General features: G+C 36.4%; 1 protein-coding gene across 9 annotated transcripts in view; it reads right to left on the bottom strand.

The window, feature by feature from the left end:
- RAPGEF2 (Rap guanine nucleotide exchange factor 2) overlaps positions 1–16,779 on the bottom strand; it is a 184,710-nt gene that overhangs the window by 32,727 nt on the left and 135,204 nt on the right. For 8 of the 9 annotated variants that reach the window (XM_014883658.2, XM_088163649.1, XM_088163648.1 and 5 more), the window contains 6 exons: positions 13,599–13,730; positions 4,912–5,089; positions 3,103–3,239; positions 2,459–2,617; positions 681–833; positions 155–319 (listed from right to left, as the gene is read on the bottom strand). In XM_014883658.2, coding sequence (XP_014739144.2) covers positions 155–319; positions 681–833; positions 2,459–2,617; positions 3,103–3,239; positions 4,912–5,089; positions 13,599–13,730 — 924 coding nt within the window. The remainder of the gene's footprint in view (positions 1–154; positions 320–680; positions 834–2,458; positions 2,618–3,102; positions 3,240–4,911; positions 5,090–13,598; positions 13,731–16,779) is intronic. The other variant, XM_014883662.2, reaches the window with a different exon arrangement.

Genomic DNA, 16,779 nt, shown 5'->3' on the forward strand with positions numbered 1-16,779 from the left:
TTCTTAGTTTTAGCCATATATTCTGCCATTAAAATATGTCATCACCAGCTATTTGTGTCTTACTGATTTTAGTCATTCTCTCAAAGCATATTTTATTCTCATTAGGTTTTTTCCAATGCAGATAGTAGCAGTATATGATTCAGGAGATTTTCACCTTATCCCTGAGGCTGGGGTCATTGAACCACTCCAACAACTTCTTGCCCACTTCCATTGGGCTGGAAAGAAAGGTCCTATATGTCAACAGAAAGTCTTCTATAAATGTTGGGTCTACCACAGAGTGCTCTTCCACCAAATGCATTGTTAACCTTTCAGCTGTTCCCTATTGAAAACAAAAAATTGAAAAGAATCATAGTTATTAACACATTTTCAACACATGCAAATTTGTTTTCTTGTCAAATACTGAAGACTCGTCACACTAGAAAGAATACTGCCATCCATTAACTGATGACCTAAGTAAACATAACAGCTTGACCACTGTGATAAGTAAAAAAAAAAAAATTAATCTCTACAGAAATCACCTAGTTGTCAACATGCATAATTATTAAAAAAATCTAGAAGTATTAACAGTCTGTTTTCAAATATTTACTTCTACAATAGCTCTCAACTAATCCTGTACCTAACTTGCCAAGTTAAGAGGTTTACAGAACGCAGACTTTTTCAAGAGACTCTTTCCGTTTTACCTTGATGACAATGTGACCTTTTCTTGTTCCAGTGCGGTCAAGCTCCCTGTGCTCCTTCACCATCACAATCTCCCCTTCCTCTTCTACCTTCTGCATGTTCTTTTCCACTTGATTGAGGATGCGGCAATAATCTTGCTGGGCTATACAAACAAACTGGAAAGAATCATCGCGCACCAGTATTAAAAGGGAAAATCTTCAGAAAAACATTTAGACTTAAGGTGCAAGTACTCTATAAACAGACAAGATAAAGTAGCTTCTCAACCTGCAGTGAGCCAAATTTGTCTTTCCCACAGTTCAGCTGCAGCAAGCAGATGAACAGACAGGCACAGTACTGGCACTACAGTCCTGCAGCTAGAAGAGACCAAGATCCATCAGAGCAATATGGTTTAGTATTCTCAGCCATTTTTGTTCAGCTGCTTTGACCTCCCCACTGCTGAAGACGAAGTCCAGTATCATAGCCAGTCCTTTTTCCCTTACAAAAAAGCTTTTTTGTGGTGTTCAGAAGGATTAAGCGAAAACCTAGCTTTTATTTTTTGCGCCTATTGTTTTGGAAAATAATCTTCATTTTTTTATATCTATTTTATTGAAGTAAATGATTAAGAAAAGTAACATTTATTTAATTAATGAGTGCAGGCACAAAGAAACGAATTACTTCTGGCTTAAAGCATACAACAGGAAAATTATTTTCTACAATTATCGGTTCAGCCAAGAATAAGTGCAAGAATAAATATCTTAGGAATATTCGTAATACTTACACTATGCAAATATTAATTAAGGCCAACAGTAACAAATTAGAAAAAGACCGTATAGTGCACAAATTGTTATACACGCGTCTCTTTTGGGGGGCAAGATTAAACTGCCTTATTGTAAGAACTTGGCGATTTAACTGAGAGGAACAGTGCTTCTGATTGAAAAGTTGTTAAATCTTCATGTACATACTTAGGACAAGGGCACAAGAATCAGAGACAGTATTTTATCTTTAAATTCATTTACACACCATTTCTTTTTTTCCAGTAGTAGCTGAAACAGAAGTCCCACAGTTTGAGTTTGTTGAAAACGTTACCCTAACAAGAAACCATTTATGCACATTTTGGGAGTTAGATGGGCAAGCTAAACCAGGTGATTCTATTAACACACATTTACATCCCTTTCAAAGGTCATCTACTTGAAGCTAATTAGCCATCAGGACCAAGCAAATTGCTTAATTCACCCACAGCTGCGCTATTATTTTCTGGATGGCAATAAGCAAATAGCAACCACATAACCAGATTCAGTCAGTAATTTTATGCTATGAAAAGCATTCTTTACATCTGACTGCTTATACTGCAGCAAACATCAAGGCTTTTTCCTTGAAATGTCAGATTAGCCAAAATTAGATCTTTCACTCAAACTATGGAAGATAAAGTCTGTATTACTCTGATATTCAGTAGCTGAGTTGAGTAAGAAAGAATAGCTGCAGAAGTAAAGGAGCCTGTTATAGCTAATGGACCTTGAGATCCTACTAAGGAACATTGGAAGCAATGGATTTATGGAAGAGGCTAGTGACCCTCACATTCTGGAAAAAGCATGTAGACAAACATCCTCATCCAAAATGATCCCTTACTGAGATAAAGATAACTCCATTTCCCAGACTGGGGGTATGCAGGAGCCATACTGCCCAACTATTGTCAAGAGTTACCCACTGTAGATTTTACATATTTAAAATAAAACCGGGTCTCATTATTGAGTTGCACTACACCTATCTGGGTGTGAATTTGCATATACCACAGACACTCTACCTGGCAGTCATCCACTTTGGTTCTCATCACTCCTTTCATGTATTCCTTTTCCATGGTGGGGGAAACACCAAAACTGTTCCCCATGCACAGTATCTCTGTTCTTCCATCAGGGTATGTCACCTCCACAGAGCCATTCAAAATGACTGACCAGGAATCCAGCTACAAATCAAATATTGCAGGATACATGATACTTAACTTTGTAGTATCATACTTTATAAATACAACTCTCACAACTATTCTAAAGCAAAAGTTATTTTTTAACACCTATTAAAAAATTTACAAACTCATTTTCCTTAAATATACAGCTATTTTCAGCTCAAGAAAACGAGGATCTTAAGTTTATCTTTACTATTAAGCGATAACTGCAAGAAACAGCACTTGAGTACTGAAATAAACTCCCCACATGAGCTCTAATAGGCAGAAAGCATCTTGTACAGTACAGAGAATGTTTACTTCTGTTTTTACTGCTTAAGATATGTGTGAGTGCTTAACCAAAAGCTTTCAGAAAATCCAGAACAACAAGAGGTCTGATTTACCTGAACGTTGCCTTTATTTTTTTCTTTTAATTAACAAAAGAGGACCATAATTATGTGGAATCTGGGATATTTGGTGTAATAGGAGAGTCAAAAGCAACTTCTACTGACCTCTTCCCCATCGTTTAGTACAATAGTTCCTGCTCTCTCCACAACTGCAAACACCATTACAGCACAGAGCTCTCTCCGCACTGACATTGTCATGTTGGCAAAAGCAGGCAATTGATGCATGAATTCCAGTAGTTGTTCTGAAGGAGAAAAAGCCCACTGAGTCGTGCATGTCAAAACAACAAAGCACAGTAAAGACAGTTCTTCAGTAAGATGCCTGAGGGCTGCTTAAGCTAAAATGCTGCACAATCGTTTCTGTATACTAATAAATCATGTACAGTGGCCTGTTTTAATTACTGGGTATTTTGTCTGGCTGGTCATATCATCAATAGAAACCCTGCAAAGTAAAAGTCAGCATAATGGAAGAATTGTAATGTAACCCAAGAGCTCTGAATCCAACCAATGATATTTTTAATACTCCAGTCAGGGCAATAATTTCACTAGAATGGGACTATATAAAACCCAGCAAGACAAATTTCACAAAACTGAACAAGTTTTTTGGTAAAACCACCCCCTCCCAGGCCAGGCTTAACAGTAAATTGTACTTGATCACTGTCTGGTGGTTTCAGAAAGTTCCTCTCAGATGGACCAGACATGATTACTGTCTTAAAGGTGCTGCTGCTCTGTCTTCTACATGCACTTGAGCTGCACTTGTACTCAATGGTGAACTTCCTGTATTTTCATTTTTTATACTGTTCATAAACACAAAACTCAATTTTAGCAGTCCTGCCAAGTGATTATATGCTCTAAAAAATTTTTTGCATCCAGTTTGATCTAAAATGTCTACTGAAAGAGTTGAATAGAACCCCATCTTTTCCCTAAGTTTTTTTTTACTCTAAATCACAGAAAGGTTGTGGTTAAAAGGGACTTCCAGAAGTCATCCGGTCAAATCTGCCTGCTCAGGCAGAGCCACCTACAGCCAGCTGCCCAGGAACACATCCAAACATCTTTTGAACATCTTCAAGGAGGAATACTAACACCTCTCTGGACAACCTCTCCCAGTGCTCAGTAACAGTAAAAAAAACCCAACATTTCCTAGTGCTCTGATGGAGCCTCCCGTGTTTTAATTTGTGCCCTTTTTCCTCCCCTGGGCACCACAGACAAAGCTCCATCATCTTTTACACCCTCACCCCAGGGTATTTGTATACATCAATGAGATCCCCTGAGTCTTCTCCAGGCTAAACAGCTCCAAGCTCTCTAAGACCTTCCTTGCATAAGAGATGCTCTAGTCTCTTAATCATCCGATAATCAACCTTAATCATCATTTAGTCATACTTCAATAAAAGAAAAATATCTCACCCAATAAAACAGATGAGATTAAAATTTGGATTATAGTTCTGCTTTGCTTTCTATGTGTTTACTTTTATGATAACATAGAAAATTAGTTTGATTAGATGCACACTTATGTTAAGGTTTTAAAGACTCCAATGTTTGCAACGAATGTCAAGTCATAATGTCACAACTGACAATTAAAAATATACTGTGAGAAGCAGTGTTGACATTAATGTCACCTTTGCCAAGGTTCTGTTTTCCAGTTTTCAACGTTTCCTTCATAAACCTGTTCTGATATCAATTAGAAGCTGAAGCTTGAGATCAAAAGGGGCAGCAAGTAATAGGTTTCACCCATACTATATGTATTTTCCTGTTCTTTGGTTGTATTTGTTCACATTATATATACTTATATAAAAAAAACCAATAATAACAAACACTAAACTCACCAACTACAAAGGCCCATGATTAAAATAAAACTGCAAGCTCAAAAAGTAAATTTTTGGAGGTGAATAAGAACATGTTTGACAATATTTTACTTACCAATGTCATCATCTGTCCTGTCTATTGGGTCTTTCTCCAAGCAGTCTCTAACAATATCCCTGCTCATTAAAGGATCGGATGCCCTTTCAATGTCTTCTTCATCATCATCATCTTCAGAATCCACTGCTGTCTCTGGCAATCCACTGAGATCCATATCACCAGCCTCACTTTCTGTAGCCTAATTAATGCATAAACAATTAAAAAACATTCAAATGTGTTCTTTACTGCTGCAGTTTTCTGGTTAAATGTACAGAGATGAATTCTATCATCTAGCAGATTACTCAAACTTATTCAATATTTTTATATTGCTTTTTTCTTTATATATATCTTTTCAAAACAACCAACAATTGATCAATCAAAACCCACTGTGTTTAAACAGGACTGTTAATATTTGTTTCAATCAGTCACACACCCAAAAGATTCAACAGACATTATTTAATCTGTGGGTCTTCAGGAGATTGAAGGCTGTTACATTTCAAGCAACAATGTCTTGGACTGTTAGCTGAATATAATTTTTTTCAATAAACAGTTCATTTGACAATTTCTGTGCTCACCCCAAATTTACGTTTTCAGACACTTAGGAAAGCAATGTAATTTTAAACAGACAGTTCAAATAAGAAATAAGAACAACATCAAATAAGAACAGCACCAAAATGCTACAGGAATTTTGCTATCTCTCAGTCACCTAGGATCATATTTTTCTTTTACAATTCCAGTTGAACTTAGTTAAACATGGCTTTCATTTGCTGATAAACTGCCTAAGAATTTACAGATCCAGAAAAAACACAAAGTCATTGCTTAAACACCACAGATGGAGTACCCAGAATATCTGTCAAACTTAACCTCCTTTAAATTGTATTAAAATGAATAAAAACGTAGTCCAGATATAGCTTGATGTCATTGGTACAGCACCTAAAGTTAAATATATTTTAATGATTCAGTTTGAAAACTGGACACTTTAATAAATCCCACAAACATTTGTCTGTCATGGCTGATACAGCTGCTTTTTCTCAGAACCTGATTTAATACCACAGCAGCTGCCAAGGCTCAGCTATGACAATTTTTAAGGAAATGCAAGCTTCTAATGAGCAAGTTTTAAGCCATGGCTTGAGAAATCCAGTTTCACAGGCCTTAAAGGTATGGTTTGTTTCTGAGACCCTGGAAGCACACAATGCATTCACGTCTCCTTTAAAAATAATACATGGGACAAACACACCTACTAAAGCTTGTTTCATCAGTTTATCTCAGACTGGTAAAAAAGACAACCCACAAAACTAGGTCACTCTCTGAACACAGAGAAGGTAAGAGAAATTGCACTGGTAATTTTGTATAATCATCTCCCCTATTCCTGCCTCCCTATCTGTGGCCGACATCTGTTACTTTAATGCCACTCACACAGCCACCTCATGAACAGCAGCATATGGCTGGAGATGGATCAGGAGGCAGCTAGTGAGAGTCTTAAATGCTTCTGTCCTACAGCACAACACAAGCTTTGTAACTGTAAATAATAAAATAATTGTAATATAAAAGCATGATAGCAGCATCTATGCAATATTCAAATTATTCTCACTTTGTGATTTGGGCTTGGGGTTTTTTTTAGTTGTTGTTGTTCGTTTTGGGGATTTAGTGGCTATTTTGGTTTTGCTTTTGTCAAGAAAAAATGCTGCTCACTTTTAACCAGGATAAGGAAAGATGTTAATGGCAACAAAACAAAACCCAAAACATAGCATGGATAGCAGTATTTTTATTAGCAGTCTTACTGCGTTTAACATGCACGTTCCGTGTGATACATTTGAAACAGCTGTTGCAACAACTCTTTCAAAATAGCCTTCATCAAAAGTGACTGGTGGAAAAAGTGGTGATGAGTCAGTAGACACACAGCTTATGACACCTATCTGTCAGAATCTGAAGAGTTCCAACAGTGACAATTCCAGTGCCAGTGGGACTGATTCACAGTCAGTTTTGCAAACCTTCCCATCACTAACAAGCACCCCTCCTACCTGCTCACATTAAGCTCTCTCAAAAGCACGTTAGCAAAATGAATGCAGAGCTCAATTTAGTCACACAATGCTAACACAGACAAGAAGCTTCCACCTATTGTACAACATCTGATTATTAAAAGACAAGTTATTTTAGTGTCTTAAAGCAATAAAACAAAACTGGAAAACTCTTGAAGCTCTATTATCAAGAAGAGTTGATGCTATTTAAAACAAATTCTCGCACTGAATTAAATGTAACTTTGGACTCAGAAAACACTTTAGAAATACTACTAAAGGCTAAAAGATTGCCCAAAGATGATTCACTATTTACATTTTCTGAGGTTTTTTTACAACTGAAGTTATTGGTGGACAGAAAACAACTATTTCTAACTTTCTATCAAAAAATTCAAATCATTGCAACAAAGGAGCTCAGCACTGAATGCAACAATCCACGAAGTAATAAGAAAGTTTGCTACTTTAGGACACCTTTAAGAACACCTTTTGAGGAAAAAAAAATACATGTTTTCAAAAAACTTTCTGAAATTGCTATGATCATGCAAAAGATGGCAAAGAAAGACAAATGTAGCCTTTTTGCATGACAAAACAAAAACTAAACCAAACATCCCCCTTCCCCCCAAAGAAACCACAAACAAAAAACAACCCAGAAAATCAAACCAGAAAACCAAGAAAACCTCGAGGGATCCTTGTGTTTATACATGGTAAATAGCTTTTTTAGGTTTAGTTGCAGCACGGATGACATCAAGTATTCAAGGTCCTCTCGCTGAGACATTAAATTTCATGACCCAACTACTCTGAATGCTTTTGCACCCCCTCCTGTATGAGAAAAACCAAACATACCTGCATAGGAACCCTTGGTTACTAAGCAATCATGAGCTCCTTTGGGCATAGGGGATTCCTTATGAACCTCAGCCACCAAAAACCCAAACACAAGATGAATATCCAACAGAATTTGTACTACAGCCAATCATGAGGTTTAGATCTTCTCAGGGCACGTAATCAAGGATGAAATACACCTCAAAATTACCATTCCCGGGTGCATGTTGTACTTTGCTTCGTGGGCAATAAGAAATTAGTTTCACTTAAATAAATCTAAACAGGTTGCATTCAAGAAAAATGCTGGTTGCAGCCAGCATTGAAGTACAAAACTATGTCTCTCCATAGTTTGAACACCAACTGCGATAGCAAATTTCTCATGTCATCTTTCCAATCATGGAGAAAATTCTTGAAGCTTCAAAGCAATCTCATAACAGTGACAGCCTAATATTTTGTCACATCACCAACAGGAGAGTTAAGAGACTAAGACAGACGTTTTCAAGCCTGAGTTGAAGGAGTATTTCATATTTCACACCTAAGGAGAATCTGACCAGTTTTAAGCAGTGGCTGTAAAGGTTAATACTGCACCAATAAAAACACTAGTTGCTTCAACTGCTGAGAATCTTGAAGTCCAAACACACTTCCAGATTTGAGTGGTAACAGCTAATTAAACAAATACTGTGCAATAACCAGGGAAAATATGTAAATTAAAAGAAGCCTTATCTAAGTTCTTGGTTAGACTTTGGTTCCTTGACTGACATGGGGAAAAAGGGAAGGATTAAGGAAAGAAAAACAGCATTCATTCTCCCTAGGTCAGACTGGACAGACTGGGGAAATGGTGGACCCTTCTGGTCACTTCAGACTGGCAGGAGAGGAAATTGGTTAATCCCAACCCTACTGGTCTTTCATTTTTTAGAGGCACCATGAAGATGAGCATAATGAGAGACGTGATGGACTACATGAACAGCTAAAGAAGATGACTTCATTTACTGCCTCACTTCCTCCTCCTCCAGTGAATTTTTGAGTTTCTCGAGAAAACAGATTAGAAGTAGTTAAGAGCAATCTCTACACAATCAACTCTCACTCCAGTGAAACAACTGGTTCATCACACACACCGCACCCTTACTAAGGGAAAGAAAGTGGGAAGACTTGGAGAGCTGCTTACAAGATGACTGGCTCTGTTTTAAGTGGCCTTCATGGTTTTCTTTCTACACTGGTTTGGGAAAAACCTCCAATTGATGACAACAAAGACAAAAAACTAGAAAACCTGTAAAAGTAACCACACGAACTACTGTTTTTTTAGTATTTTAAACAGACTATTTTAACCTTTACTTTTAAAAATATATATTTTCATTATTTTCTTTAGGAAACTTTTTATAATTTTGAAGACTAAATTCCCCTTGTAACTATTGTTACCACATAAATCAACAATCAAAATCTCCAAGCACACAAGAAAAAAATACCAGGGACAAAAAGGAAAAAAAAAATAAAAATCAAGACTTAGAAGAAACTCCTTGCACAAACCAGAAATATGTTCATTGCCTGGTGCAGTTCATCAATTCCATGAAGCTAATTAAGAAAGAAGCAATGCTCAGCTCAAAAACACCATCTCCACATTACTTTTCAACCACTGTCATTTAAGGGCTAAAAAATAAACTGAAAAAATTAAAATAAGAACGTCTATTACCAAAACTACTCACTTTTAACTTTCTGCTTTTTAAGCTGATACTGATACAAGGCACCAAGAACACTGGCTCCACTTGTCTCATGAAATGACTTGCAGAAGTCACATTACCTTGAAATATTCCCTCACGTCATATAGAAACATTGGATTCAGTGTCTCCACAGAGAGAAGTCATGTCTGGGGCTTTGTTTTAAATTAGCTTTCAGATGACTGAGCAACAGTTTGTAATATCAATAAATTCGGATGAAAATCAATCTATGCAACTATGGTTTTTTTTATTAAATAGTTATCATATGTCCTACAATCAACTATAATTATTACACGTACAGAAATCATACACAATCTAAAGTTATTTTTTCATACTACATTGACACGAGTGCAAATGTCCATGAAATACCTTAAAACTCCTTCAAGTCCAAGATTTTCAGTGCTCTCCATGTTTGTTCTTTCATTATCTACCCCTGAAATTTACAATACAGCAGCAGCCTACATCTGTCACAGGAGTCAGTCTGAGCAGTTTTCCTCACTAAAGATGGAAATGTGCAGACAACACACACCAGGAACAGCGTCCTCCCTTACTGCCAATAACTGCCTCCTTCTCAGAACAGGGCAACATCTGCCAAGACCAAAGGCATACAGAACATGGACTCTGGAAGTTACAGAGCAGATTAAGAGGCCCTGTATTTACAGGAGTGATAAGGAACTGCAGAGAGCTTTGTTGAAAAGGCAGGAGTGGCAGTTCAGGACAATTTACCTGAGCTGTTCCAGCTATTCTAGCATTAGCCAGAGCCCTGCACTTCAGCAGCTGATACAGTCAGAAAGACTGGCTTTATCTTAAGGTAAATCCTCTCTACTTTGCATACAGTGACTAAAGGGCAAGCTGCATGTGCTCTCTGGTTTGAGAGACAAAAGACTGGTCTCCCTCAGGAAGAGCTGCTGAAGGGTGGACCTTTCTTCTAGGAGCTACCATATCAGAATCACGAGAAAACAAAGCTGACATCTTGAAAATTTCCAAGCAATACACATATCCTGGGAGGGTCTCAGAAAGGATGTTCCTGGTTTCCTGTACCGACAGTGGTATCTGGGCAGGCACCAGAGGGCATGTAAGTGTGGCAGGAAGCCACCAGTCTGAGGACAGGATACGGCAAAGAAAGGCTGGCAAAGAGCTGAGCCAACACAACAATGCTTCCCAAAACAGGGAGGGGGAATAAAACACATTAATGAGCTTAGATTTCCTCACTCTCCAATCACCTGGTAATATATTTAGCAAATATAGGAAGCATTTAGGAGCATATAGGAACAGGTATATGTATTCATTTAAGAATCATTAACTAAGCCTAGGAATCAAGAGCCAAGCAGCCATACATGAGAAGCAGCAGTGAATTATTTGCTTTGCCAACTCAAAAAAAGACAGAAGCAAGGAATTGTTCTTGGCAAATACAAGCCAACAAGCAATCTACTGACATTCAGCATCCCCTTCCTCTCAAGTCACCCTACAGAATTCATCACTTGAACTTACTTCCTAAAATAAAAACAACAGTATTTAAGGACCTTATTAATTGGCACCTGATGTGTTTTTGAAACTTGGGTGGGGTAAACACAAAGGTTGATTTTATTTTGGTAAGTACTTCTTATCCTAAAAGAAGTTCTTTCATGTGCAATGTTTGACAAACAAATTTAGATATGGCATTAATATTTAAACAGAAGTATTCTCAGTTCAATGCTGAAAGCATCTGAAGATTCAGCTTCATGATTTATTAAAAAAAAATCTTAAAAGGCCATGAACATATTTTCAGTGGAAGCAGCTGCTCTTAAGGCTACAGAACTAAAACTTACGGGATGCAAAACATGACATATTACCTCAGATTTCAACAGTAATAATCTAAATAACACTAATTTTTAAAACTTTTTTTCTATCAACTGTAAGGCAAGATGATGATCTTTCTGAATCATTGCTTTTTACTTAGCCATAATGAATAGAAGTCCACCCCACTGAACAGAAAAATGCCATTATATACAGAAAATAAGAATAAAAGGAACAATAATCATGAGCTTTACCTAAGACTTATCAAATTTGAATTAAATAAAAAACATGTTGATGACTAGGTTATGGTTTATTGGTTTTGAATAAATACTTGGGAGAGAATTATAAGGCAAACAATTGAGAGAGAATGACTGATCCACTCTCTTGGTTTAAAAAAAAAAACACTTTTCTTTAATCCTTAACTTGGCCCTAGAGGATTCAAATTACAGCCATTTTATTTTGATTTGGGGTTTTGGGGTATTTTTGGCAGTACTTTAACCTAGCCTAACACTGCTATAATACATTTCTTTATGACTGAAACTGTGGCCAGAAATTAATGATAAGCCATAGTTTGAAAAATCAAGGCAAACAATACCTGGTACCATTAAGTTAAATTCAAGAATTTAAGAACCTGATCAGGTTCCACACCTGAATTTACCATTTAATTAATAAACATTTCTTCAAGTATATGTATTAAGACAAAAACATTGGGTTGCACTCTACAATACATGGTCATATTTATGGATGTAGATATGGACATAGGTTATTATTCATACTTTGACATTGTGCAAGTACACAGTTCTTGATACATTTGTGCCAAGTTACCTTTAACTGTGGTATTAACAGCAGATTAATTGAAGAAACTGGATAATATTTTTAAGAATGGATTAGGCATTATGTTTGTAAATTCAGTTTAAAAGAATACTTAAGAAGTAAATTTTCTCTTTACAAATACTTCAATAAACCATTAACTCTCTCCAAAAACCAACCATTATGTTGATTCCAACATTGCAAATGAAACTAGTAGGAGTCAGGTTGGTAACTACATAGAGAAATAGTTTTCTAAGGTTCCTTTAGGTTTTTTATGTTGTTTGGGTTTTTTTTTAATTGCACAGAAATTCAATTATCTTTTTCACAGTTACGAACGTTTTGCTGAAAGTCTTTGCAAAAAATGTACTTCCAACTTATCTCAACAGTAACTGTAGGACTGTAACAACATGCCACCTACAGCTGTGTCTCTAGAAGTACTTGTTGCTTTTCTCTTAGAGTGGAAATCTTTGTAAGGAAAGAAATGAAAATCTATAGAAGACTAGAAGAATAAAACTGATTTTACATTTTCTTCACTCTCACACTATAAACCTAAATCCTGTCGCAAAGTAATCCTGTCTTCAGAAGAAATCCTGACAAACTTACTTGACTGACATATGCTATGTGTGAAGTGTTCAGCTAATTAGATAGTTTTGCAAAAACAAACCTTTGCATTATTGTAATTACTGTCTAAATTGAACTGTGACCTCGTTAGAGCCTATCTTCTTTCACAAAAAGAAGCCTATAAGCTTATTCACCTGAAAGAGACAACTTCTACAATTGTGACTACAGCTGAACTTTTATGTATTTGTAGATATGCTTTTCCTGTTGTTTAAATGACTACATTTGCAATTTCAGAAGCATCTCAAAAAACCAGTATTCCTCTTCTAGTTAACAGTACTTCATGTTGAAGTAGTCTCATACTTTATTATTATTATTTTGATAGAAATATATTTAAATATATTTAAACTGGATTTGATTCCTTCCTCTCAGAGTAACAAATTGGCACACTTCCCTATCAGGATAGATCCTCCTCCAACATAGCAAGAACCATAAACATCAAGTGAAAAATGCATAATTCCTCATTTTATTTAACTTTAGACTTTTTTTCCAATTTATATTTAAACTCTGGATCAGTTTCAGAGTCTCTCTAAACTCATGCTGTTCCAAATGACTAGCACAGAGCTTTACCAGAAGAAGCCACCTCAGAAGTATAACTTTAAAAACCATGCCAGTTCAACCTCCCCACCTTTCTGAGGATGGCCAAGAGAGGAAGCACTGCTTCGGGGCTGGCATCACATTTTTACAGGGTAGGGAAATAGAAATATGCCCCTCCAGCAGGCCAGCATAGGCTGTTTACTCCATATTTGTTTCTTCCCACTGAATAGGTTCTGCATTATGAACCCAACATATCTAAAGCCTGAAATCATTACAATTCAAATAAAAAGCAGCTTTTTGAAGTCTCTGTTGAGTACTTCTTCAGATAAAAACTGACAAGAGGCAATAGCAAGGGCATTCAGCTATTAAATGCAAAACTGCTGGCAATTGCACCTCCCATCAACATCCCTTCCAGTCTTACCTGGTAGATATCAGAAAGGCTGCTGCTTCCTGAATCACTAGTGATGCTACATCCTGAGTGACTAGATGAAACGTGGGTCACCTGTGGGTGGAGACTGTCAGTAAGGTGCAGCTTTGTGAAATCTGCAGGAAGCTATAGGTGGAGCAGAAAAAGCATCATTACAATTTGAGGGAGATATACAGCAAAATTAATTCAAATCATATATGTCACACTTCACTCTCTTCCAGTACCAACTATTTAAGAAAACCACTGAGGCTTCAGAATGCAGTATAAAAATTTTGAGTTATGAAGCTTTTTTAACTCATGCAGAGTTCAGCAAAATACCACCAAATTGTTGCAAATAATAAGAGATTTAAGAAAAACATGTATCTGAGGACAAACATTAGTGAAGCAATATGCCAAAACTCTTCAGTATCTTGCTATGGGGTTTGGACAGAATTAAAATGCATATGAATATTGCACTACTTTCCTGCAGGATGGGAACTAACAAGGGAGTAAAGTCACATATTTCTTTAAAAATCAACAAGCACTGCTCTGGATTTAGTAAACTCTTGTTTCTCAAGTTGACAAAGTACATTAGAGACAAGGAAAATCCAAGTCACTGAGCTATCCATTATACTTTGAGCCAAATAATAAGACAGCAAATAGGAAATGTGAGAAGACTGATACAATTACAAAGAGCTATAATCCTGAAATTAGTTTGCTCACATGCAGTGCTGAAGAATGAATTGAGACAGTATATTTGATCATTTAACAATCATTCACCAAGATTTGTGATGCATACTTCCACTATTGCTTTATGCCCACAGCTCCCGTGAAAATCTTTAAGAATTGTAAACATTTCCAGACTGCAAAAAGTGAACTTTGACAAAGTAAAACATTTGTTGTCTGAAGAAATATTTAAATGCTATTTCCGGGGCAAATTACTCTTCTCCCCAAGAAGCCTGCCTCCCACAGCTAGTTAACAAAAATATGTTAATGTATCAATTTTGGTGTGCAATAAATTCTTCAATAATTAAAACCAAAAATCTTTGTTCATTAATTTTGTTTCAACTCAGACAAGGCAGATATTCTCATCTCTTAGGAGTTGTGTCTGTATGAAAAATGTCACATGCAATGTGTCCATCCATGTCAATTATGAATGCTACCTTGGCACTGGCTCTCCCTGGATGGACATGGAAATAAGACCTCATCCAGCACTAAGAGCGAATAAAATGATCAAATTAGAGAAAAAAAGTCAACTCCAAGTCATAAGAGACCATGCTTTAAAAAATTATTAGCTCCATATGGCCAAAGAAACTGAATGATTTTACTGCTGTTTGCCTTGTTCAGTTCTGTTTATGGAACATGCCCCAAAAGAACCCTGGTTTTAGGATTTGCAGTGAAATTAGACAACTGCAAACCTTTGTCTTGTTTTGACTGACTGGCATTTCCTATTCTAATACATCTGAAATAGATTTCCTCATTATCACTGAATGACTGCATCAGTGACAGCAAAAATGGCTGCATTTTAAATAATTCTTTCCTAGTATTTTACCAGAAAGAGGGGCTAAAACCAGCAATCAAATACTAATAATCCTAAAAAGCTACAATAAGCCCAGAGCTAGATTTGGTCTTCATTAACAAAGAAAAGGCAATTAAGAAAAGCAATACTCTAATACCCACAGCCATGAATGCTGCCTCCAGAAAAATCTAGTTATGCTCACTACTGTTAATGAAGTATCAGAAGGAGAAAATACAGCATTAGGGAGTGCATTATAGTATCTGTTGTCTTTGCTACTTTACTTCTCAATCTGTAAGTTTGAATTTTCATATAATGGAACCATATATATTGATATTCAGGCCACTATACAATTTTTTTTAATAATTTTTGAGACATTCTGCAAATAAGCACATATTCCATAGGTAGAATGCAAGGGAAGTGAATTGCCACAGCTTTTGCAATGTGTTGCTGACTACGTCTCAAAGTACAGTCTCTCATAATTGAAGCAGTCCATGTTAATTGCAAAGTAGAAATCCTACATATTATTTTAAGATACAGCCACATATCGTCTAAGATTCACACATTTAATGATAACTTACACAGATATATTTTGAGAGTTGTACCTTTTATAAAGCACTAACTATTGCAATCCCAAATAAATATTAACTCCATAGGGAACTGTATATGAACACAGTGTGGCACCCAGCCAAACGTTCAATTTTACAATTCCCTGCAAATACCTCCATGTCATTAACAACAGCATTTATTTTTTATCAATGCATTAAAAATTTTAAAGAATCTTTCATCTAAGCAACTCCAGTTAGTATGTTAAAAAGCAAAATCAAGCTATGATAAATATACTGATTGCACTGAGTGTTTTAAATGAACAACAAGGATTTATGTTTTGCCTGTGCTACTGCACAGGCAAAAGGAAGAGGCAGGAGATTCCACAAGAACTGATGGAATACACTGCAAATAAAAGGAAGCCTTCTGAATCTTTCTGGCTGCAGACAATCGGCTGAATGCTTGGTGATTACTGGTTTCAGAGTAACTCCTCAAGTCAAAGCCATGCTGCACGAGCTGGACTTGCCAAGTGGTGACAGAAGATCAGAAGAAGGCATTTTTCTCTAGGCAACCTAACTAGTCACTTTGATCCTAATCAAATAGGACTATTTACAAGCAGAAAGCACATGCTCACATCTTTGCAGAACACTACATCTCTGTGCTACATGCCCGAAAGCAGCATCCACTTCAACTGCCCTACCCCCCAAAGTTTAGGTAAGAGACTGCATGAAGAAAAAAATAAAATACAAAAATTAAATATGCTGAAACACTTAAACTGTAAACTGAATGCAAAATGAGTATAAGAAATACATGCATTTCTATTTTAGTTGCTAACTGCTGTTTAAAATACTTAATATTTGCATTGTACACTATGGAGAAAAAAAGTGAAGTCCTGATGACAATGAAAACCCACATCTACTTAAGTCTTATATGAAAGTGTGGTGGGCTTGACACCAGATGACCACAAAAGCCACTCTGTCACTTTCCTCAGCTGGACAGAGGAGAGCAAATACAATGAAAGACTCATGGGTAAGGACTAAGAGATCACTCACCAGTTACTGTCATGGGCAAAAACAGATCCAGTTTGGGGACAAATTAATTGATTTTATTATCAACAGGATAATGAGAAATAAA

This window comes from Sturnus vulgaris, chromosome 4, assembly GCF_052056855.1.
Source record: "Sturnus vulgaris isolate bStuVul1 chromosome 4, bStuVul1.hap1, whole genome shotgun sequence".
NCBI lineage: Eukaryota > Metazoa > Chordata > Aves > Passeriformes > Sturnidae > Sturnus > Sturnus vulgaris.